General features: G+C 47.3%; 2 protein-coding genes across 4 annotated transcripts in view; one reads left to right on the top strand and one right to left on the bottom strand.

Annotated features, from left to right (window-relative positions):
- Nucleotides 1-8,119: 8,119 nt before the first annotated feature.
- Nucleotides 8,120-24,949, bottom strand: LOC121671236 (D-beta-hydroxybutyrate dehydrogenase, mitochondrial-like). Of its 2 annotated transcripts, XM_042042558.1 has the most exons (5): nucleotides 24,800-24,949; nucleotides 20,743-20,853; nucleotides 15,313-15,454; nucleotides 11,594-11,746; nucleotides 8,120-10,343 (listed from the first exon to the last, which is right to left on the bottom strand). In XM_042042558.1, exons 1-5 carry the CDS (start codon nucleotides 24,899-24,901, stop codon nucleotides 9,862-9,864), a joined length of 990 nt encoding a protein of 329 aa, XP_041898492.1. In that variant the 5' UTR covers nucleotides 24,902-24,949; the 3' UTR covers nucleotides 8,120-9,861. The 2 variants fall into 2 exon arrangements, with proteins under 2 accessions (XP_041898492.1, XP_041898493.1); XM_042042559.1 differs by lacking the exon at nucleotides 20,743-20,853 and having other exon boundaries at nucleotides 24,800-24,921.
- The window catches only part of LOC121671235 (D-beta-hydroxybutyrate dehydrogenase, mitochondrial), a 60,459-nt gene continuing 60,314 nt past the window's right edge, over nucleotides 24,940-25,084 (top strand). For both annotated transcript variants that reach the window (XM_042042557.1, XM_042042555.1), the window contains exon 1: nucleotides 24,940-25,026. The gene's annotated coding sequence lies outside the window, so the exon portion shown is untranslated. The remainder of the gene's footprint in view (nucleotides 25,027-25,084) is intronic.

Raw genomic sequence — 25,084 nt, 5'->3', positions numbered from 1 at the left:
GGCCAACAAGTTGCAACATGTATGTAGAAACAAAAATCAACATGTAGGAGACAAGAAAAAGAAAAGAAAAGCAGGTGGGAATTTCCTCTACTTCTAGGAGTGGCAAAAAGTGCCTTGAAATCTGTTTATGCAAAATGGTGTAAAATTTTTAATTACACTTACGACAGCAAAGGAAGTAAACAGACTCTGGAAGCATGAACTGGTCTCTGGGATATGGGAACTGGGTCCCATGCAAGTGCACAAAATATGTTGTGATTCATCTATATACAATTAGTGAGTAGCTCTCCACCTTGGAATTTATCCAATTATGTATTCAAAACACAAGAAACCAAAGAGATAGATTTTAGGAAGTTAGAAAACTAAAGAGGTATTATTATTTAAGGGACAAACCCTATCATGCAGGACCAGCAGTGTTTCTGGCTGTGCTGAGGAAGGCTTCTCAACCTGCCTGTCATTGCTGCCAAGGTCCGAATCCCTGCAGAGAGGGGAGCCAGAGGGATATTTATTCTTCAGAAAGTAGAAAAAAACAAAACAGAGAGAAGGAAAACAAGGTCTCTGTATACAGAAATACATTGCAGATCTGGACCAGTGACAAAGCTTCGGCCCAGTGCCACCTCACCCCTGTGGATGTGCTCACCATAAAAACCAGAGTTTCAGCAGTGCCCATAATCCTGGGGTTTTGCTACGTTCCAGTGCCCCACATGAAAGGCTGCCTTATGCTGCTAAATAAGGTAAAAAATAAGGTAAAAAAAGTTTTGTTGATGCATTTGCTGCTGGGTTCTCACAGCAGACCCTGGGTACGGGCAGAGTAGGCATTCGGCCAGGTCTTGTCCTCTTGGGGAGGAGCAAGGAGTGCACAGAAGAAGGGGGCAGAGCAGGACTTCTCCAATGGATGTGGGAGCAGGTCCCATGGGCATTTACCAGATCCCCATGGGCTCTGTCTGGGAATACCCACTCAGATCTGAGTGTTGTGGGAACTGCAGGGCCCTGGCTGTGTGACTCAGCTCAGCACAGGGTGCTGCTCCTGTCCTCTGTGCCCTGCTGAGCCCAGCCCAAAGAGCACCCCAGCTGCCCTGCTCTGCATACCCTTCTCAGAGGAGAGCTCCCACATTCCCCAGTGGATTCATTGTGCTTTTTTCTCAACCAGCAACGTCTGGCCTACTGAAACATACTTTAAATGATCTAAAAAATGTCATTAAGCATGTTTAGAGAGCGTTTTCTGCAAAGGGGTTTTCTGTTCTCAAGGAGGAAGCACAGTGATCTGCTCACAGCATCACCAGCTCTGTCCAAGAGATGCCCAAGTAAAGCTATTTAAAGCCCATAGCCCTATTTTCTGCAGCTAAGCCATATTTCAGCCCTTAGCTCAGGCATGCGTTAATGCAGTTACACAATTATATTTTCTATGACCTATATACAACCTACCTCTTCCTCACGACACAGATTTACAGTGTGTGGGTAATTGCAGTTCTGCTCACGGAAAGAGAGAACAGCCTCTATTACATTAAGAAATGCAATTAAGAAATCTCCTGCAGATTATGCTGCCCTGCCAGCCAAGCAAGAAGCCCTTTGGCAGGGACATGGGCTCTCCTGCTGCCAGAACACTTTGGAGCCAGCTTCAAGTCAGCACCTTGAATCAGCTACAAGGAGCACAGGAATGACACAGGGAGTTCAGGGACAGCCTCAGACTCTCAGATACACCCCACTCATAGGCCTCAGGGCTGTTTTATATATGTTTTATATATGCACCAGGAAGACCCTAGGGCACCTTGGCCCCGATGGACTTCTTGACCAGTCAGCACAGCATTTCCATCCCATATCTCTGAGTCCCCCAATCCCACACCACAGGTCAGAGAAGAATTTCAAGAACACCCTTTCTGAAAGAGCAAGTCTCATCCCTCCACACAGGCTGAGGGCACAAAGACACTGGCATATGTGTTTGGCTTTGCCTGTGAATAGCTGCATTGAGGCCACTGAGCTCGAGCACACACAGCTTGCATTGAAACACAGCCCTAAGTGTTTGCTAGACTGGAATTTACATTGTACAGAAAAAAGTAACATAAATTTAGTGGTCAGTGCTCTGACTTCGGTGAAATACCTGGTTACAGTATGAAATGGCACAGAGATACCATTCATAGTGAGTTTCATTCAAACAAGTTGGGAGATTTGAGGAATGATTAGTTTAGACAGTATTAAAAAATGCTTTTATCTGTGCTGCACCCCAGCAATACTAGTCAGGTGAGTATTTCAGTGTAAAGAGACCTGCAGTGAGGACATGCATTATCCACATGTCACACCTTGCATTCCCTGACATAATTATTCTTGACAAATGGTTGTTACCCATGGACTAGAACAAAATCTTCTTACACCAGGACAGATGCACAGGAGTGTAGGAGCTTCCTTGGGATGCAATGGATCAACCTGGGACTGATTTTGAGTCTGTAAGTGCCCATGCACAGAGCTGGAAGCCATCTCCTGGGTTGTGCCTGCAGGAGGGAAAGCTGCCTGAAGCAGGAGCTGGGCTGGCTGGGCCAAGTGCCATCCCTGCCCACAGGGAGCTGGGGGCTTCCTGCTCCTGTTAGAGCCTGTTAGTGCTGCAGGAAGGGAGCAGCCACCCAGTAGAGATGTCCCCAAAGCCTGAGGGAACCAGGCAGCTTATGTGTGGTTCAGGGCTGTAAAAGTGACAGTGATGCAAAAAGAAGGTCCAGATGTGCTCTTGGGCTACAGAGTCTTAGGGACTCACATGTTCATAAATGTGTGCAGCAAAAAAACATGTGCAGGGAGGGGGTGAGGTTGGGACTTAGTGTGGGGGCCAAGGGTATATGAGGAAGATGGGGAGAGAAGTGTTTCCTGCGTGTACACATGGTGTGGCAGCAGTTCCCAGTAAAAGCACTGGCTTCATCCCCACACCAGTGCTGGCGTTGAGAAAACTCAGTGCTGGAGTCCCTTGCTGGGATGGACAGATCACTGCACCCACTGAATGACTGTGTCCTGCACCTCCTCAAAGCCACCTCACGCCAACAGCCAAGCCACCACAGCATTTCACCCTCTTTAAAGATGGCCATTGCCATCTCGAAGCCTTTTCTGAGTCTTCAGGCAAATTTTCTGCAGGCACTTTCTCATTATCAAAGTGGACCTCAGCTGTATTGGAGTACTTGATCCTCATCACTTCTTTGGAGGGCTGCCAGGGTAAGCACCTGCACAAGCTTTCCAAAGGGAGGGAAGCTGTCCAGCCATACTCCAGACACCCGCTGGATGTCTCCAGTGAGACACAGGGACTGACACATCCCTCCCTGCAGTAAGTGATGGAGCCATGGGGCCTTACCAGGGTGCATTCCCTCTCCGAACAGCTCCCACCTTAGTCATGCTTCCGGGAGCAATGGTTGCCTCTCATTAGAGCTGGAAAGGGAAGGTGCTTTGCTGCGCTCTGAGTGCTTCAACACCTCCGAGCAGGCAGAAACCAGGAAGGAGACACAAGGCCAGCCTGCTGACCGATTGTCATAGTAACCCTGGTTAAAGTCTCACCAGGAAAACGACTTCTACAGCACTTGACCCCACAAGGTGACAGGTACCACCCACACCCCTGGGAGCACAATTGCTCTGGCAGGGAGGCCCTGGAGCTGTGCAGTAACAGACCATGCAGAGCTTTTCTCTAAGTTGCAGTTCAAGGTCCCCGGGCAAGGTGCCTGTGGGGTGATTGTTAACCTTGGTGCCCGTTTAAGAGCAGCACAGTGGTGTTAATGCCTGCCCTCAGCCCTGGCACCTTCCTCCCTGCAGCTCTAACAATTCGGAGGACTTTATAAGCCACCTGTAGCAGCTTTTGCGCAGAAGACTGGAGACACCACATTTATTATTCTGCCACAAAAAGTAATTCAGCCTATGGGAAGGGGCATCAGGTTCTGGCATCAGTTATAACAACAAAATGAGTCAAACAACATGCATTATTACATTGCAGTGGTTTTCTGCTTTCCAGCATAAAAAGAGGCAGCTGGGATAGTAAGGGAGCTTGGCGCAGGTAGAATGATTTTTTCAGAACATTTAGCCAACCTGTAGCAGTACCAGGGCCAGAAGTGCTTCATCTCAGTCCCAGGCAGAAGTCTTTCCCTTAAACCATTAAAACAGACCAGCTCTTACCTGGTTCCTCTGCTGAACACCCTTTCTACAACCAAAGCAAGAATTCTTTCATTTTTCCTGTTTCTACTTTTATTAATGTCTTGACAAACACAGTGAAGGAAGATCTCAGGTGACCAGATCTGTTCTGTCTGTGTGCTGGAGCTGGCAACAACTGGGAAACACCACTGCCCTTCACAACATCATCTGCCACGTTCTGCACAAGGAAGAGCTTTCATACCAGGGGCCATGCTCAGGGGGATGGACAACCTTGTGCCATGCTGGCTGGGAACAGGCAGGCACAGGGGAAGGCAAGAGCCAGGAACTAGTAGGCTGACCAAATACCTGCATGTGCTCTTCAGAGCAAACCCGTAAAACTCATGGTATTGGGACCAGTGTCATGATGCTATGGCAATGAAAGTGCAAAGCTGCCAATGCTATGGCAGTACCATCAAGTCTTAGAAACCCTCACTCTTAAAAATACAGTTATTGTTCCAAAAATCCAGAAAACTTCAGATTCTTTCTCCATACTGATTCCTTCAGGGTTGAGGCTGTCTGATGGAGGGGGTTTCTTCATTAAGGATAATCTGATAATGATGTGCTTCATCAGAAGATACCAGAAAAATGCCTCCCTGACCATATATGGCCATTTATGGGGGCAAAACACAATCAGCTTCTCTGTTACGAGCAGAGAAAAGCAATACTGCACACCCACACCAAGGGGGTGGGCAGGGACTCCCTCTGTCACTGCTCTGTTGGCAAAAAGTGCTGTGAGACAAAGCACCCTCAGGGAACCAAATGAAGCTGCCCTGCAGGCAGTGAATTACGGCATGTTCACTGCACCGTGCCGTGATCAGGACACTGAACGCTGGCTCAGCCAAGCGCTGTGCCTGGAGCTGCCTTTGGCACCAGCGGGACGATGCCATCCTGCCAAGTGCTCTGAGAGCTCTTCCCTTCAAGACACCACAGGAGGAGAAGGTATTGGATGCTGCAGGAGACCTGCACATATGGCTGCTTTATGCCTTCTGATAAGCTGCTGTCAGGGCAAAGGTATTATTTATCAGTGTTTTGAGGTGAAAACACAGGTCTGCTCTTGCCTCAAAGAGCACCAGGGGAGAGGATGATAGGGCTGTATCAGTAGCATCCCTGTGGCCCTTCCAGCACTGCTGAGAATGAATTAACTGTATCTGGCTCCAGGCCAGGCCCCAGAGGTGGAGCTGGCTCTCTTACAAATTCTCTATTTGTAGCATCTCTCCAACCCCCAGGGCTCAGGCTGCTGGCTGAGAAACCTGCTGGTTTTGGTTTGGGTTTTTTTCTAAGACGTTTTTCAGCATTGTGGTTACACAAGAAGCTGACGACTTGTGTTTCAAAACCCCAGCCAGAACACAGGTGCTGCTGTTGCTATTTATGCAGCACCAGCATATTCAGGAGGGTCTTTAAGCTAGGAAGATAAACCCATCCCGGGTTTCTGAGGTCAAGTTTCCAAAAGGCTGAGCAAGGCTCCCATGTGTGGGTGCACTGGGTGGCACTGTTGCAGAGCTGGGTGCTGCCGAGCAGAGCTCCCTGCACCAGCCCCAAGCCTGCAAAGGTCCCGCTCCCAGGCACTGCCCTGACCACTGGCAGAGGGCTGAGCCAGCACCTCCCTGTGCAAGGCAGGACCTCAGCAACCTTTCTCACCTTTTGTGGCTGTTGTGAAGAGCTTTCGCACAGCATCCTAGTCTCCACTTGGCATGTTTTTCAAACTGATAGTGTTGATGTTTTTCTTTGATTTTTTTTTTCCTCAAGGAAGAGGAGAAGCCCTTGGGGAAGCAGTTTGCCTGGAAGACACAGTGATCCCACAAGGAGACTTTTTGGAGCAGGGGAAAGACCACCAGAAGCAGAAGTAATGCCCTGACCTGGGGCAGAGGAGAGCTGTGCTGAATAATCTCCCATCCTGATTTCAGGGCACCACTGTGTGTGAAAGCACTGCCATCACTGGCCTCCTTTTCCCAAGAACATTTCTGGCAGTGGGCAGTTTCTCAGCTACAAGTTCAAAGCCAGATGTGCAAGAGATTCTTCTCAAATTCTAAACTTCCTTTAACACTTATCAACTCCATCTCAGGTGTTAAAGCAACAGGTCACCTAGCAGACAATGCCAATGCACCACAAGTCAGTCACAGGCATCAGCTGTCCAGAAACAGGAGTATTCATAAGCTTGGGCCCATTAGGCAAAGGAGAGCACTCACTTTGCTAACATTCTGGCATCCCTTGTGCTGTGGTTTTTCACTAGTGCTCTGTAACCAGACAGCACCTACAGGGCTACTACTGGGGAGGAATGTGGCACACAGAAATATCCTGATGCAATATTTTCTAGGAGAAATCACATCCCACTGCTCACATATTTGTGCCAGTGCTGGGTCTTGCCCATCAGAGTGTCAAGTGTAGTTCCCAGGAATACTGCACAGCTGGCACTTGGTACAGCAGCCCCCTGGCCAGCTCCATGGCTGTTTGAGATCTTCAGCCACATCAGAACAGCAAACCTAGGACATCAGCCACCCTTGACAGTGGTAAAGACTTGTGAAGCCCAGAAGAAGAAGTTTAGATTCCCATCCTCTGTGTAGCTCCTTCAAGAGGTAAACACAGGACTGTCAGTGAAGGATCTCCATAGGAACTTGCTGCCTCTTGTCTTGCCTTGCCTCTGCCTGAAAGGAACCACTTCTTCTGCAGCTCTTGCCATTCAGAAGAGACATTTGGTTTCTCTTGGCTTTTAGAGATGATCTTTATTCCCTTCACCCACAATAAACTCTTTGTCATTGCTGCTAGTGAAGGTTTCATGTTGGAGCTAAACCAGGAACCACAGATGCCTTGAGGTCTGCAACACACACTGATTTGCCACTGGTTTAGGGCTTGGGTTTTGGTCAAGACACAAAGAATCTGAAATGATCTGCAGTATCTAACTTGCAGTGATTGCTTGGGAAACCCCAGGAGGCCCCTTGCTGTGTTAAGATGAACGAGAGTAAATGTGGCATGCAGAGGACTGAACACCACTTGGTTCCTAGTGCCATCACAGAGAACCTGTCGATCTGAAAGGAAAACCAGGATCACTTTACAAAGGCTGACGGGTGCATCAAGGAGCTGGACCATCACTGCCTTCCAAAGCATTGTGAGAAACATGCAGAAAAAGGTAGGACAGTGCCACAGCCTCAGCAGCTGGCCCTTGAATAAAAAAGGCATGGCCAGCTTCGGCAGCATAATTCCTTGTGGGATACCACAGCAGCAATGACCATGGACTTCCATGCAATTTCACTGAACTTCTGCCTCTTTTGTCCTCTGTCCACTGCCAACTGGAATTGAGTTTTCTTCCCTCTGTTACTCACCAGCAGAACAAAAATCTGCCCTCAATGCCATATTAGTGCAACTCTGTGGTGTGAAACATGTACTCTTCTCCTCTCACCCCCAGACACCCAGAGCTCCCCACCCAGGCAGAAACCAGACCAAGCACTAACACTCCTCCTGAGCACTTCTCAGGGGGCAGAGGAGGGGACTGGGGCTCACATGCTGTGAAATCCTAACCCTGGCTCAACCACAGGGCCCTCACATGGCCTCAGACACTTCTTGGCTTGCCAGTCTCCGTTCTGTCTGTGAGAAGAGCTAATCCTTATTACCAGGCAGCTGTAGGCCTTGGATTAGTTACACGCAGAGTGCTGAGGCAATGAATAATGCACAGCACTGCTCTAAACAATCTCCTTCGAGGGAAACCACACAAAATACAAACACTGATGGTGCCTGTGTTTACAGACAAGCCTCTCTAACTGCCTTCTGCTGAGGAAATGGGCCATGCTGCCTGTTCTGCTTCAGGCAGTTCTCATTGAGCCTCCACAGTCCCACTGAAACACCTTGTTATTATTTATTATTATTATATTATTGTTATTATTAAGCCACCTCCTTAATTACTGAACCTAATTAAATCCCAACCTCAGATTCAAAAGAGGTGGAAAAACAAATGTAGAAATGAGCACTGGAGCCAGAGACATATGCTTTACAAATCTCACAGTTTATTTTTCTCTCTGTGCAAATCAGAGCTCTTTAACATTAATCACACTTCACAGTGCAGGGGGCAGAAGTGATTACTGTTTAAGCTGCAGTTCAGTGGGATCCTTCTGGGTCCTGAATCCTAGGAAATCTCCTTGTGCAGATGATCTGGAAAAGACACAAACTGCACAGCAGTATTTCTAGCCGTTGCTACTTGTAAGACAAGCTGCCTTGACAGCATCTCCAAGGGAAACCTGCTTTCCTCCTGAAGGCATCACAGCATTCATGGCTGCATGCAGACTCCAAGAATTTGCAGCCAGCGGCATACAAAAGTTTAAGGCACAGTTTCCAAGTCAGAGGTAGCCGAGACAGATGAAGAAAGAGCAATCTATAATTTCTTTTCACAGGCACTTAATCTCACATAAGGCAAAGCAATGGAAGGAAAAGCTGGTCCCTAGAGTAAGAGGCTCAGGTCCCAGCCTGGCCACCAGGCTGCTCTACCAGCGGTCACCACTGGAACATAGGGAATGGGGCAAGAAGCCAGGCAGCCCCAGCACTTGGAAAACATTGTTGAAATCTGGCATGTGACCAACAGAAGAGACCCTTGGTGATACTCTACTGGCAAGAGTAGCTTGTATCAGTTATCAGGAGGTTCTCAGAGAAGATGATTGTGTGACATGGAGATTTCATTGTGCAATAATAAAAATAAGAAATGTGTCCCTTAAAGCATCCTTCCAGAGCTCATAGTCAGGCCACACTGTGGCTGCAGAGTGCCCCATCACTGTTCAAATGCAGAGGATAAATGAAAAAACTGATTTGGAAATGCCAACAGCAGCTCCCTTACCAGCAAGAGGGAAGCAGGGGGATGGTTGGACAGTGTCTGTACCACAGCTGAGTAGTTCAGGCACCTAAGGTAGCAGTCAGAGGAGCCAAATTTGTTTGCTACATCAGCTTAAACCCTGTCCCACAAAGCTCAGCAGCAGCAGGTGGAGAGAGGCTGCAAATCCCAGCATCCACAGGGACTGCTGAGAGATGGCTCAGACCGCATTATTAGAAGGGCTTTTCCCTGCCCACCCTGTGCCCAGTTGTTTGCTCTGGTACCTCCCAGCCACAGTGCAGGGAGGGAAGAACTCTTCTTTGCAGCTAGGTAATGAGGCTGTTTAGAGGCAGTGTTGCTGTTTCCCTGGAAAGAGCAGACAGTCACAGCACAGCAGAGCTTCCTGGCAGTGTCAGGAAAACAATAGAAGACTGTGACTGACCCATTTTCAGCCAAATGGAAAACTCTGATTTTGTTTCCCATTTTAGTTTCTCCCTTCAAGCCATCTCATAGCAACAGCTTTGCCCTGCTATTAGCAGTTTGTCCTTGTAAGGAAAAGCAAGAGCCCATTAATAAGCCAAATTTATCACTGGGGGAACTCTGCTGACCTAATTACACTAGCCACATATTTGGCACATATTTGACATATTATATTTACCTTCCTCTGCCTCCTCCATAGTTAATAGGAAAACACCTTTCAACTTTAATCAGCACAGCAAGGAATACAAACAACAAGAATGAGGGGAAAAAAAAAAAGATCCAAAAAAGCTCTGCTGTTCTAGCATCCCACAACACATGACTTGAAGCCATAACTCAAAGTGGAAGCATGTGCATCTCCAGGGGAGACACAGCAGCAAGGAGCGCAGAGGTCAGCCCTAACCTGTGTGTGAGTAGGAGCCCTGGAGGGATGCCTGAAGGATGCCTGTCTACAGGGTGGCTCCGGGGATGTAAAGCCAGTCGGCAATGGCCGTGGGCAGGTGGGTCATGACCTGCAGCCTCACCCACCAGTAGGTCTCCATGGGGTTATAACGGTTCTTCGGGCACGGGGACGTCAGCGCTTCGGTGATGTCATTCAAGACCAGAGACATGTCCTTCAGGCCACTGTTCACGAAGGACTTCATCATGGCCACGTGGCGAGTGAAATACTCGCTGCCGTAGTCCTCCCGCACCGTGTCCGTGGCCCCACTCCACAGAGCCTCGGCCTGCCGGTCAATGCCAGCTGCCATCAGGATGCCGGTGGCTGCCACGAAGTTACTGGGCTCGATGAGGATGACGTGGACCCCCCAGCGGTACATCTCCTGCCTCAGGCAGTCCGAGAAGGCTGCCACCCCAAACTTGGAAATGCAGTAGCAGGAGCGAGATGGACTCACCATGCGTCCCAACATGCTCGTGATATTCACCACACGGCCTAGAGAGAAAAGGTCAGGGAGAGACGATGGGCTGCAGAAGCAGCAGCCAGAACATCCCAGTAAAAGGGTACTTAGTTGGATGATGCTGATTTCTAAAATCTGAATCTTGAATATGCATCCCCTCTCACAGAGCTTTTCTCTCCTGCCTCAAGCAAGGCTAACCCCTGTTCTGACCTCCTCCAGGGAGGGTGCATATGTCCATCTCTGCATCAAAGAATTTACAAAGGATTCAAGATATTTCCCTCCTAATTTCCAAGTAGGGAAATGAGATCTTCAGAGACTGCTAGCTGTGTGTTCTTAGGAGTGTGCCCCACTCGTGTGTCTTGCTAGAGAAGGGCTTAAGTTCCCAGCCTGGAGTGTCACAAGCTGCAAAGCTCACAACTCAGGGGCAGTGACAGGGCAGTGACAGCAGTGGTCACTCCTCTGTGTGTCTCAGCCTTTATCCAAGACAAGACGTGTGCACTATGGTTTCAGATACACTTGCAAATAGGCCCTTGAAATTCCACCAGCTATTTTTGCAGAGAGAATTTTCACAGCCATGGAACACAACACCCTTCTGCAGCTCAAAATTTCAGCTGAGAAACAAGTGGGCAGCTCTGCTGTCTCATTCCAGACCTAAGTGTAACTTAGAGGCACTGTGAGAACCACTTGCTGACCTGATGGGTAAGACACTTTTTGTAGGGAGATGGAGCTTGTTTAGTGGTTAACTGCTGTCTGGGAATGGCATCTGAGCGATCTTCTTAATATAGCCCCTTTTTGTCCTCACAGAACACACCTGTACCAGCGTTCCCACACACGCTAAGTAAAGAAGCTCTTCAGAGTTCTGCTCATGCATATCTTTTTTCAATATAAAACAAAGAGTTTTGATAATACCATTGTCTCGTAAGATATCTAAAATGGCTGTAATTCACTCTCATTTATTCTGTCACTACCTGAAGTCACCTGTGAATGGAATAGGATTCAGTTTTCCAAACATGACCACTCTTTGGACTCTGTATTATCTTGTCTGTGTGATATCTGCCAACATGGCACAACAGTCTCTGATATTTTGGATGTTTAAGATAGCACCTGCTGTGTAGGTGCCTGGACTGCCCCAAGAAGAACCTGTACTACCAAATGCTTACATGGCATCCTCAGAAACCCTCCCTTGACTGCACAGGCATTCCCCCAAGTACAGCCTGGATTTCTAGCTACATCTCTTTGCTGTGCTACAAAACCTCTGAGCCTTACCACACTGCCCACCATGTACCTTTAGCTCTGCGAATGAGGGGCAGGAAAGCCTTTGTCACCCTCACAGTGCCCCATAGATTGACCTCTGCCACCGTCTTGTAGTTGTCTAAACTTGCAAATTCCACCTCTCCGAAGGTTGAGATGCCAGCATTGTTCACAAGGCCCCACAGACCTGTGAAAAAAAAAATATTATTAAAGAGCAGGACAAGGAAGAGTGTCACAGAGAAGCCACTTTTCTTGTTGTTCACAGTAACCTAAAACCTTAACAAAGAACTGGGCACTTTTGTAGAAAAAGTTGTAGAGAAAACCCAGCAAGGAGATGAAATACAGTCTTGCTATACCAGGGACTTGTTTGGAACACCAAGGAAAGTGATGGGGCCGCACAAGTACTGCCTCCCTGAATATCTCCTGTACTGCCAAATGCTGTTCTGGGGCTTTAAAAGGCTGACTCTCTTTTAAGCCTCCTGTTGATCCTAGGTTTGTCTCTACTCGGTGACTTTATAATGGATTTTGCAATTTGGAAGGGTCTGGACTTTCCTGCAATTAGGAGAAAAAAAAATAAAAGGAAAGAAAACAAGTATTTTGGGTTTCTAAATCCCCTTCACAACTCTGGCTCACTGTTTTGGAGGGTGCATGGTATTGATCTGCACATTCATGACCTGGTTAACAGCTGCTGTGTTTTAGTCCAAGTATTTGATTTTCCTCAACCTAACTTTATCAGGAGTTAACAAACTTCCAACCAACCCTTACAACCACTAGAATGTAAAAATTAAAGTCTTTTTTGAATGTAGTCCTGTCAAAATTAAATTGACTGCACTTCCCAAGAGCTTCCATGATGAACTCCTTACATGTCAGGACTTAGCGGGTCAGCAAGGACGTGACCCTTCAAAGCAATTACTGCAGGAGTCCCAGTGGCAAACATTCGTAGGGCTGAATCCATACTTCATGGATTTATTGAAACATGGGACTGTGCAGCCATAAACTGCACAAGGAATAAGCAGAGAAGCTGGAACAAGACAACAGAGTTGCTCCTCATTCAATGTCCTGCCATTCACCATGGTTATTTTTCACTGTGTTGAAGTTGGGGCTGGACTATCAGGGCTGCATTGGACTCAGTTGAAGGTGGGGTCCCTTTCTACTCCAGGACCTTCCTTTTACCACCAAGAACTAACACAGGGCTGAGAAGGAGTCTTCATGTCCAGGGAGCTCCAACATTGCTATCAAAAGCACCAATGTCATGCCATTCTGTTGATAAAAGTTATCAAGCTCTCAAATGTTTTTTGGGCTATTTGCCCTGCCTCTGCTCCATAGCTTCCCTACTCTGAAGTATGAAAGCCTTTTAACTTCTTCCCTGTATTGATTCAGATAGTAACCATTTATTTTACCAAACATAGTCCTCTAAGCAAATTGCAATATTCTGCCATTGTGCAATGGAATTTATCCTCCTGTTTCACTTAAAAACACCAATATGCCCTTGGCAGGCTGACTCTGTGCTCTCACATGGGCCCCAGTAACCCTGCCCCATTCCCAGCTAAGGTTGTTCTCCCTGAAGGCTGTTGACCAGCTGTGTACAGCAGCCTGTTGCTGCTTCACTTACTGAAGCTCCCAGTTTTAGTGGGTCAAGATGACTGAAATTCACACTGATCTGCATCCAGCACAGCATCTCAGCCTGAATGGGGTTCCTTTTGTGCTGCAAAGCAAGGTCTAACTGCTAGCAGGAGGACCATGGAAACAAGGCACCTGATGGAGTAATTTCACCAGTAACAAAAAAAAATGCAGAGAAAATTTGGCAGGGATTTACCAAAGACTTAAACTGTCGGTCACAAACTGACCTCTGCAGAGTATTCCTTACAAATTCCTGTAAATCTCTGTACAACAATTTCCCATTGCCTGGGTTGTGATGTTAGTCCTCATGAATGTCCCTGAATCATTGTTTACAATAGTTTGTTGCTGGAATTCCATTACTCACAGATCAGGGCACGTTACAAACAGAACAAAGTGCTGAGGGGAGTCCAGTCACAGGGCTGTTTGCTGGACAGCGGTGTGTTTATTGAGCAGAACCTTATCACTATTACATCTCTAGAGTCAACAATACAGTGGGAACTGCATGAGACCGAAAACAAACAGGCACTCCTATCAAATGAATTCAGCCTTATGTACACAGCACAGGGAGAAGAGGTATAAAGAACTGTACAGCCCAAGAACTGTTCTGCACTAGCTCCTCTGGGGCCACATTCAGTGTGCAACAACACCTCTGCTCAAGGCACCTCAGTCTCAATAGCCTTTATATTCCAGCACTTATTTTTTGAGCACTATTTATCAGGAAGCCTCAAACCTCAGTCACACCAATGGGCCTAAAGAGAAGCCTTTGTTGCTTTACACACTTCGCTCGGGCAAAGAGCTACAGGAGGAACCGGTCCAACTTGCTGATCAGGGATGCAAGACTTCTCTGTCCCTGCTACACACACAGTTTGGCAAACACTGCTGCATTTATAGAAGCAACAGAGCTGCTCCCTTCCAAGCTTTCACTCACTGGGACAAGGCTCTGTGCCACCACTGCTGTTGCTGGGCTCTTCAGGAAAAGCTTAAGAAGCTGTGAAAAGCATGAGGAGGGCTGGGTGATTGTGTAGGAAGAAAAATCGTGCAGAGAGAACATGTGTGGGATCAGAGCTTGTACAGTACTCAGTTAGATTTCATATGCTTGTTTTAGAAGAAAAGGTGTGCTCATGTAATTTGCATGAAGATTAGAGCTATTGTTATTTACTAGCTTAATACTTGCTGTGAACAAAAACAGGGCCATGGCAGACTCATCTGAGCTTCAAGAGGAGCAACCAACTTCAAGTCACAACCCTGAAGTCCTGAAGCCACAGATGTCAAACTTCAGTTCACCCGCAGCCTGTGTCTACAGCTGCTGTCCAGCTTGCTACTGGCATAGAGGCTGCAGAGAAGCCTATGCAGGGCAAGAAGCCTCACAAATTCATCATATGGGAAGAGGTCAGGTTGTGTCACATCAGGCTCTGACTGTAAACTCACATCCCACTGCCAAAGCACTTCCAAGAAGAAAAGATGGGACTCCTATCTCCCTTGACATGCTTTCAGTGTCCATGAGTTGGACTCATGCTTAAGGTGACATGTGGATTAAGGTCATCTATGCCAAGCCTACCCTGGATTCCACTTCACATAACCTCTGGGATATTGCATGGCAAACTGAAAACATGGATTGTTCTGGCTGAAGATTAATCCAGGTTTGAGGGCGGTTCAAATCTGCTCCAAATGAGCACTCAGTTGTACCCACACAGCAGAGCGAACAGCAGCAGTAAGCAGCCAGGGCCCATCATCTCTTCATTAGCAGGGTCACTTGCAAGGTCTACATGAGCTAGGAGCACATGTGGCAGGAGCACAAGGAAGGGATCAAGCTCTGGCCATTCTATGCCCTTCACAGATATTCAAGGACAAAGACACAGATACTTGTGGGCTTGCTGCCACTCATTGCTTTTTTGGGATGTAGAGTTAAAGCCTAATCCTCCAGTCAGTCTTGGTCTCTTTCCATGTGGCTGCCACATCAATAGCAAGACAATTGTCCTCACTGACCCGAGTACAGCACAGCCTGACTGCCAGCCACTGTCACAGGCCTTCAGGCTTGTTAACCTTCTTTTGGTGGTGCACAGAGAGAAAGACCTGGTCAATGCACAGTCTGCCCTGTAGAAAGGATTCTGTGAGCAAATGATCCCTACATACCTTCCTCTGGATCCTTCAGGGTCCTCTTCACAAAATCAACAGCCTGAGCCACTTCCTGATCACTGCACACATCCATCTGTAGCACTTTCATCCGGTCTGACTTCATGTTCTTCAGCTCCCTGGCTCCATCTCCATTCTCCTCCTGTTCAGCAGAACAGAAAGGTGTCCCACTAAGATGGACCAAGAATTGCAATGCAGCTTGGGGCCAGGCATGTTCACATGGACAAGAAATAGAAGCTACTGACATTGCACACACAGGTGTGAACTTGGTGCACAAATATACACAAACCAGTGTGCCATCCTCCTGTTCCCTCCAGCACCACTTCCAGAACTGCATCAGTGACCCACTGCCCTGAAGCACCATGAAGCCCACCCTGCTCTTGGCTCCTCACACAATGGGTTTCACATCCTTAACATGCTGAAATACTGTGCCAGCCAGGGAGAACCATGAGTGACTCCCCACTGCCTCAGTCTCTGTGCTCTACAGGTAACGTAACTTGTACAGAAATTGCAGTCAGAGGTTCAGGAATACAAGCTCAGTTGAGATCTGCTACACAGTGGCACAATTACAGACATGAGGCATGAAAGAAGATTCTGGCTAAGGAAGAATGAACTTATTTTTTTACTCTATAGGCAATAAGAACTTCATGGCTCTGCTTTCCTTTCCACCCTTTTCCTTCCTTTCCTCCCCATGCCACTGCTGTCATAAGAGACTCTATTACTACTGTGGGTTTTCTTATTTAGTCAAACATAAACACAGTTAAAATTCCAAATTTTACCTGCTCACTTCCAGGTAGGATTGCTGCCTAAGCCTTACAGCCTAGCTCAGGTGGTAAATAACAAATAAAAGTGAAAAGAGTACAGAGTAGCCACATAGTTTCACAGCAGGCTTGATACTTAATTCACAAAAAAAACCTATTCCCTGAATCACAAGCTCTGCCTCATTTGGGAGGAAGAAGTTATGAATTGGTGAGTCACCATGCCTGGCTGCCACTCTTCCTTTAGCACTTGATACCAACTCCCACAGCACAAGGGCAAATAAGGCGAGCAACCCGCCCACAGTCATCTGCCCAGCAGCCTCTGCAGCCAGGCAGATATAAAAAATATGTAACTGCTAGTTTTTTATAAATATCTCAGGCTATTTAATTAATATAGTATATAACATCTCATCTCCACCTTCAGTTCAGTGAACAATGACATGTAACGAAGGAAAAGAGCTGAAATGTCCATCACAAACGTGAGCAAAACAGGGCAGTTCTCTTAAAAATCAATATATAGTTACATTGGCAACATGACAATAGTAGGAATGAGTTATTGGCCCCACGGCTGCATGTCATTTCACAACTGACTTACTTCCCAGTACAAGAACAACAGCAAATAAAGTTTGAAGCTTTTCTAATGCACATCAAACACAGTGACATGCTGTGTTGGCCCTCTTATCCAGCCACGAAAACAATCTCAAAGTGGTGTTACAAGTAGTCAACAACATAGTCACCAAAATATTATATTCCCTTTGAAACAGATGAGGGTTGTATGATGCCTTACTGTATTTCTGGAAGATGCTCTTGCATCTCACTGAGTTATATAAAGCAAATTTCCGCTCCTTAACAATGAATAAAGATGAGCTAATTCAGCTTGTAAAGAGAAAGATTTACTGTATCTGTACAAAACCAAAACATAACTATATCTGCATTCAAGTGCCAATTGTTTTTCGAGCACTGAAAAGACCTTTCCCTTCATTTTTTTTCTTTAATCTTGCATAACAGTTATAAATTGCTTTTTGAGAAACCAAGTCATAGGCTGGCAACTTACAAATTCAGTAAAAATGGTTTGTATTGTTCATACAGAAATGAATTTTCCCCTATCACCAATGCAACTCTATCTGCAAAGTTATCCCCCCAGCCACAATTTACTCATTATTGACAAAATACATTGATTTTGGAAGACTGACTTCAACATGCAGAATCAATTGGGACCACTTTTCATAGTTGCAGACACCACCTTAGACACTATTTAACTGTAAAACAAAGTGCTTAACTCTTTTGCCCAGAACACCTCTTCACAAATGAAGCAGGTACAGATTTTTATAGAAGCAAGTGAGCATCATCATATGTTCTGTGGTCTCTTCAGGGGCTGTAAGCACATCCTTGTTAGGTACCACATGGTACTTTCTCCTTATTTTTAAATGGTAGATTTGCTGGCTGGGATAACACCTGCAACAGCTCCCATGGGAACAGCAAGACTGTCCTCCCAGGGATAACCTTCATGACCTTCACCAACAGGAGCCACACAGCAGCCGAATCAAGTGAGGTGCTGGCAGCAGTGGCCCAACTGCTCCTGCAAAGCCTCTCTCCACCTCCCTTTGCTGGCTTTGTCCTCTCAGAGAATCTCCCAGCTTCCACTTTCCAGTTCCATCAGAGTTGAAAGCCATCCTGCTGCCCAAGTACTCTCTGCAGGCCTTCAGTGTCACTGTGCCACTTCCTCCCAGCTATCTCCTATCAGCTGGTTATCCTGCCCTCACAGCCCTGCAGGCTCTGCCTGCCCACCCCACCCTGTGCCTAGCAGGGGCTGCTCCTGGCTGGGGAGCCCAGCAGCTCCACAAACCCTCTCTACCCAGCCGAGGAAACTTGCTCCAGCTTTGGCTGCCTCCCCTTCCCCTCCTCACTCCTGTCCCCTGTTCTGGTTTGGAGGATCCCAGTGCAGTGGTGCTGAGAATAGGCAGAACACACAGATGTTCGTTAGTGGAGAGCCCTCCTGTTACAGACACGGCCATGACTTTTTCCCAGGGAAGCTCCTAGGATGCAGGATTAGGTCCTGGCAAGCACTTGGGTACCTGCAATGAGATGTCAGGAGAATCAGGAAGCCACGAACACAATGCTGAACTCCCATGGATCCAGCCAGCTTGCTCCATGTGCACCAGTTCCTCCCCACCCCGCTGCTGCCATCCACCCACTCCCTTCCTGTGTTTCCTGAGCGGAACACCTCATGCTTGTCATTACTGGATGTCACGTAATTGATTTCAGACTCCATCCAATCTGTCAGGATCATTTTGAACCCTGTTTCCCAAAAGGCCAATAATCTTCTCTGTCTGGTTCTGTGTGTATTTTTTTCCAAGTGAAAACTCTCTTCCAGGAGGTACTTCCAAGAAAATGGTCCTGGGACTGAACAGCAGTCACTTAGAACATGAGTTTGCTCATGAGACTATCATGAGGGACTGTAACAAACTGTAACAAAACCCTTATTCAGGATACATTGATTCCTTCCCCTTTAGCCACTCTGCTGCTTAGCCAGAATGAGATTGGACTGACACAGCACAGTCTGTTCCCAGTAAAATTATACAGGCAAGGTGCATCACACTATGACCCAGTAATTTGTAAAACTGACAGGGCAGTGTGTGGCAACTGCATCCAGTGCACTGGAGGTGAGCTACCGGGTTGGCAGTTCCAGAGAACTACTTTGGGAAGTACAATATCTGCCCTCTTCCAGCCTTCTGGAAATCCCCTGGCCTCTTCAAAATATCATCCAAGGGGCAGAAACCACAATGGCTCATCCTCTAAATCCTCTTCAGTATATTTCATCAGGCCTGGTGAACTTAAGCACATTAATTAATATAAACATCCCTTGTTCTTTACCTTTTCTTGACTACAGTCCTCATGACAACTGCTGGCAGTAAGCATCTGAAAACAATTTATTCTTTTTTCAGTAAGATCAAAGAAAATAAAACTGATTATTTCAACTTTTCTTGTACTTTCTACTTTTAAGGTTATTTTATAACCTATTTCAGTATGGTTTTCTGTCTCAATCCTAATATATTAACAGAAACTCTCTCAGTGGAGTTACTTGCCCTTGCTAAATGCAAACCTTTTTGCATTTGATTATTTCCAGTTCTTCTCAGCCTGCCTGCCATGTTCTTTTTATTCCTGTAACTTTATATTTGACTGTCTGATCATTGAGAAGCTCCTGATGCACCTCAGAGTCTATTATCCTGTATTTCTGTGGTGATGTAGTACATCAGGGATCCTTTAATTCTCTGTATAAAAGCATGTTAAGTGGTGACGGACTAACTGGGTGTGAACTAAGAGCCTGGCACCTGCTTTATGACAGCTGCCCCCATACCTGCTCTGACCCTGCTGGGAACCTACTGCAGCTCACAAGCAATGAAGCCAGCAAACAAACAGGCCTCACTTCAGGAGCATTACATTTCTTTATGGGGTTTCCAATGGAGCCTTTCCACCTCTGCTCCACACTAGCACGTGCCTTCCAAACAGCCCCCTCAGCCCACCCTATCTTCCCTCTCCTTTCTGTTCCCTACATCTGCTGCTCTGCAGAGTGCCTGACTTGCTATCAGCACTGAGACAGGCATCCCAAAGCAGCAAATGACATGATTACTGAAGGAATTACAGAGGCTCCGTATGGAAATTTCCGAACAGTGGCAATTATCCAACAGGACGCTCTTGTTCTCAAGTTACACAATATGTCAGCTGATAATAAATTTCCCTTCTGGTGTGGTGGAAGAACGTAACCTCTGCTGTGATCACATAGGCAGAGAAGGTCACCTTTATTTGTTCTCACTGTCCACAGCACTCAAAAATCTGTGATCATCATACCCTGAGTACCTGTGTGGAAATGGTCATCTTCAAATGGAGAAATGAGTGACCATGAATTGATTTTGAACAATTCAGGTCAGAAATTACACGAGTTTTGACTAGCAAAACAGCAAAAATGCATTGTAAAGGTAAAATCCCAGCTGAGATGGAAGCGGAGCTGGCCCAGTTTATAAAACGGGTTTCACAATAAGGGGTCTGAAACCCCTTTGGATTCACTGTGTCTAAACTTATCTCTTACAAGTGATACCACCTGCCAAACACACGTGACAGGAAGTGAGACCTAAAGATGTCAGAAATGCATGGTAAATTTGTTTATTCAGCTATCCATAAACTGAATAGCTTGTACAGAAGCTGCAGAAGCACAGTTCCAAGACATTTTGGAAACAGAGCCTTAATAATGCAGGAGAGGCAGCTTGGAGATGAGTATAGGGAGAGTGTCCACAAAAAATGACAGTGTGAAAGACAGCAACAGGGATACCAGGGAAGACAGAAAGCCATAGCACCATAGCAATCTTGGCATATCACATTTATTGAGTGTGCTGTGGTATTGCTGAGAGGCTTCCAGCAGTGAACAGTACCATACTGTACAAGCTACTGTACAGACATGCAGTTGACAGACCAACCCTGCCCTAAAGAGCTCACAATTACAGGAATGACAAGATGCAATAGGAAGATGAAGCAATGGAAGATGTAACGATCCCCACCCACTACACCTCTCTCAGGTCTTAAACTGGGGTAAATGGAGGCTGCAAATGAAGATGCTTTCACTTGAGAAGCATTTTTCTCTAATCAGAGAAAATTTTTGATCAATTTCACTACTCACCATGAGCAAGCATCCAGCAAAAACAGTAAATCCCTTTGCATGAAGGCATTTTGCCAAGGCATGTCCAAAACCTTTGTCACAGCCTGTTATTAGCACCGCCTTCCCTTCAGCCTGTGTGGGGAAAGACAGTCATAGGATACCATCAGACATTGCAATGTAGGCACCACCAGCACCCTGCCCCATAGCACAGGAGCCACCTGCAGTCCTGCAGCCAGGGCAGGTACAATTCCAGATGCAAATGACAGTGGCACCTGTCTGCACAAACACAACCAGCTCCCAAATGCTGTGAAATCGTAAATTTATTCAGTTGCTGGTCTGTAATAATTTGTGTTGCCTTGATACCTGAGCTGGAACAGTAACTCTTTCTTTCAAGTATCAGTGGACAAGCAGAACAGAAACACCTCAACAGAAGTTAATGATCTACCAGTTCATAGTCATTAATAAGAAAAAGCAGCATAGAAAACACCCAAATGGCAGGATGTCACTGGCTTGAACTGTACAGCAGCTCTTTTAGCTGCTGAGTGACTACTGCCTGTTCCCCACCTACTCCCACTCGATGCGGCACTTTCCATGCTGTATTTTAGCATGCAGGAATGTGACTACAGGTTAGAGCTTCCTTCTGAAACTCTGCAGTCTTAAGAGGAACAACTTATCAAATCCTACGGTTTGCTCCTACATTATTACTATCTTTTGACTGACAGATAAATTGAGAAAGAAGATTTGATATTCTATCTGGTGTGACACAACAGGCTTGAGATATATATGAAAGCAGAATCCCAAATCCTGAAGAGAAGCCTGTAGCAAAACACTGCCCATTCACCCTCTGTCTTTGCTTGAAAGCCATCTCCTCACGACAGGTGTGAAGCAATGAACTAGCACTTAACCCAGCTAGAAGGCTGCTAGCTGCTGTGCTGCACAATGCTCCAAATTGGAACCATATCCATGAGGCAATAATGTGATAAAACAATAAAAATCTAGAGATTGCAATAAGGAAGTGAGGTCAGTTCCATCTCTCTGGAGATATCTGCAACTAATATTGCCTGTTACTGAATTCACAGTGGCTGGAATATGAACATACTTATGTATGAATTGCACTGGCTGGTGCAGCCACATTTTCAGAGAGAAATGGGTCAATCACCAGTGCTCTCTCCTCTCTTGATTGGCTGATGTGGTGTAGGGAAGCAGCAATAAGGGATGATTGCAGGGTGATAGCGATCAGAGCATTACTGCACAAACTCAGGGTGAGAACAATAAGCAAATAAGCTACACCCTATCCTATAGCTCATGTTGAAGTAACTGCTCTCAAAGGGGAGTTGTGATCTGAAGCTGAAACAAGAACTAATCAAAAGTCTATCCTGAAGTTATAATACAAATACCCACAATAATATTACACTATAACCTATACTCAGACAAAGAGCACCCAGGTACAGACTAGCTCTATTGAAGCTCTAAAGATAGCTACAGCTAAAGGAGAAAAGATAAGCAAGAATTAAATATACAGTGCTCAGTCTGAATTTAATTTAGAGAGACACAACTCCAAGAGAGATGAAAATCAAACATGAACCAGGTCACAGAAGTTGTCAAGGTCACCTCCCACAATAACTCAACAAACTGGCCCATGGAGAAAGAAAGGATTTGACTTTTTTTCTCTCTCTCACCTCCCTAGACTCTTTGCCTCTGAATCTTGAAGGCAGAGGACTTCCCAAAAGAGCAGGAAGTGTGCAGGAAATAAGCAGCTGTTCCAGAACATAGGACAGACAATCAAAGAAGATACCCAAACATCAACCATCACTAGCTCCTTAAAAGAAAGTCCCCAAACAAACAACCAAAGCTTAGACAGAAATGAGGTTTAAAAATCCTTTCACTTGCCTATAATAGCAAGGAAAGTGAGGGACAACTTACAGTAAAAGAAGGATCCTGTGATTGTTATTTGCTATAGCCCTAACTGCTGGTGATAAAATACATGACTACAGCATCATGGCTCATAACAGCCTGAGGCCCCAGTAGCACCAAGGAGCGTGAAAAACCCAAGGGATGTACTGGATCTCACTTCTGTGCCTCTGCCTGTTTGTGCAATGCCTGATGGACCAAGAGCTCCCAGGGTTGACAGCAAGCATCAACCCCATTCCCAGCCAAAAGGATCCTATCCCAGAAAAACTTCTGTACACATAAAAGCCCAGTCACCCTTATCTTTTGAAAGTCCTGAGATAAGGCTTAATGGGCCTGTTCCTGAAGTTTGGTAAGGCCAATCTGCAGCTTAATTTGACTCAGTGCTGGGACAGTCAGAGAGGACCAGTTATCAGCACAGTGACCTTAATGAGCATTCAGAGGAAGTTCAGGTGCCTCCCTCACTCGGGCTCATACAGTGTTCCCGGGAAACACTGCACGGGAGACAGCACTCATGTGCAGTGCTGACAGGGTGCCTAGGACAGGGTGCCTGGGATCTGCTAAGAGCACAGAATAACTTACTGCACCAGAGGTGCTGCTGTGGCATGTGGGCAGAGCAATACTCTCTGTGCTTGCTGTGTGATCTACAACACTGATACACATTCCTCGCAGTTCAGGCAGCCTAGTGGGCAGCCTCATTTCAACCTGCAGTGAGCTCAGACACACACAGCTCTTCCTACTAGGATATGACCAGTTTATTAAGCAGTGTAATTTATTTTACTAATACAGATGATCTATCAGAATTATACATTTACTGCAAAACAGACTGAAGAAATCAAAGCTACTTTTTCAGCCGATCTCTCTAGACAATGTGGGAATATGCCATGTTTACCTAGACTCTTTTTCTAATGTGCCGCTTGTTTTTTTTGATCCTGTTCCCTTTTATGCTCTCCCCAACCATCCCCCGATGTTATCAAACAGATTGATTTTAAGATAAGTGCAGCTACAAAGTAAACTTGACTTGTTTCTTTCTCCAGGATTGGGAAAGTTGACGTTTTTAATCCCAAGAAAAAGAACTGACAGTATTCACTACATAGAAGCTACTTTCTCAAGTGGAAGAGGGATGGGGGAAAGTAAGAGAAGCAGAGTGGAGAGAAGATGGAAGAGTGAAGTGGAAGGCTGCAATCAGGCTGCAGCTGTTATCTGGCCATTCTGGGGGGCAGGACTGAGCTAGAGGTCCTGAAGCAAAGACACTGGCTTAGAGAGCAAATCGTATCCCGGGCTGCATCCAAAGCAGCATGGACAAGGGAGATGCTTCTGTCTCTCCACTCTGCAGTGCTGCATCGAGCTCCGGGGTCCCAGAAGAGGAAGGACATGAACCTGTTGGAGTGAGTTCAGGGGAGGCCACCAAGATGATCAGAACGATGGAGAACCTCTCATATGAGACAAGGCTGAGAGAATTTAGATTGTTCAGCCTGGAAAAGGCTTTGGGGTGACCTAATTGTGGCCTTTTACTTCCTGTGGGGAGACTATTTACAAGTGCACGTAGTGACAGGACAAGGGGGAATGGGTTCAAATTGAGAGTAGGTTTAGATTAGATATTAGAAAAAAAAATCTTAACTGTGAGGGTGGTGAGGCACTGGAGCAAGTTGCCCAGAGAAGCTGTGGATCCCCCATCTCTGGAAGTGTTCAAGGCCAGGGTGGACAGGGCTCTGAGCAACCTGGTCTAGTGGAAGGTGTCCCTGCACATGGCAAGGGGCTGGAACTGCATGACCTTTAAGGTCCCTTCCAGCGCAAGCCGTTCTATGATTATATGAACGTGTTCCCCTTCACGTGAAGCACTGCGGGGGGAACAGGGGAGCAGTCTCCGCACCGCGGGATGCGAGGGCAGCGCCCGCTGCACCGCGGCCCGGCCCGGCCGAGCCTCGCGGCGGGGGCCTCATCGCCCCGGGCCGTGCCCTGCTCGGCGCTTCGCCCCCCTCACAGCATGTGTCCGGCTGCACCAGCCCGGCCCGGGCCGGGCAGCGCCGTTCCAGCCTCGGCACCTGCGGCATCTCAGCCCGGCCCGGCCCGGCCCGGCCCGGCCACACGGCCCGGCGCCATTTTGGGCCCCGGGGGCGCCTCCCGCGGGCTGTGCCGGCGAGCTCCGGCCCCTCGCCGCGGTACTCACGGGCAGGGCGCGGCGGGCCCGCCGCGGCAGGAGGACGAGGAAGCGGAGGAGCAGCACCCCCGCGGCGCCCAGCGCCAGCAGCAGCCCCGCGCCACTCCGCATGGCCGCAGCCTATCGCCGCTGCCGCCCCGGCCCTGCCCCCGGCCCGCCCCCCGCCGCGCCCGGCACCGCGGCCCCAGCCCAGCCTCATTCAAACGGCTGCAGCGCCCGGCGCCCGCCGGCTCCAGGTAACGCTCGGGTGACCGCGGGGCGGGCCGGGGTGGGTCGCGGCGGCCCCCGCGGAGC

Source organism: Corvus kubaryi, unplaced genomic scaffold, assembly GCF_017639235.1.
Source record: "Corvus kubaryi isolate FWS band 111438036 unplaced genomic scaffold, C.kubaryi_AGA036_p1.0 37397, whole genome shotgun sequence".
Classification (NCBI taxonomy): domain Eukaryota; kingdom Metazoa; phylum Chordata; class Aves; order Passeriformes; family Corvidae; genus Corvus; species Corvus kubaryi.
The sequence above is the reverse complement of the archived record's forward strand: the minus strand, read 5'-3'. Positions and strand labels throughout refer to the sequence as shown.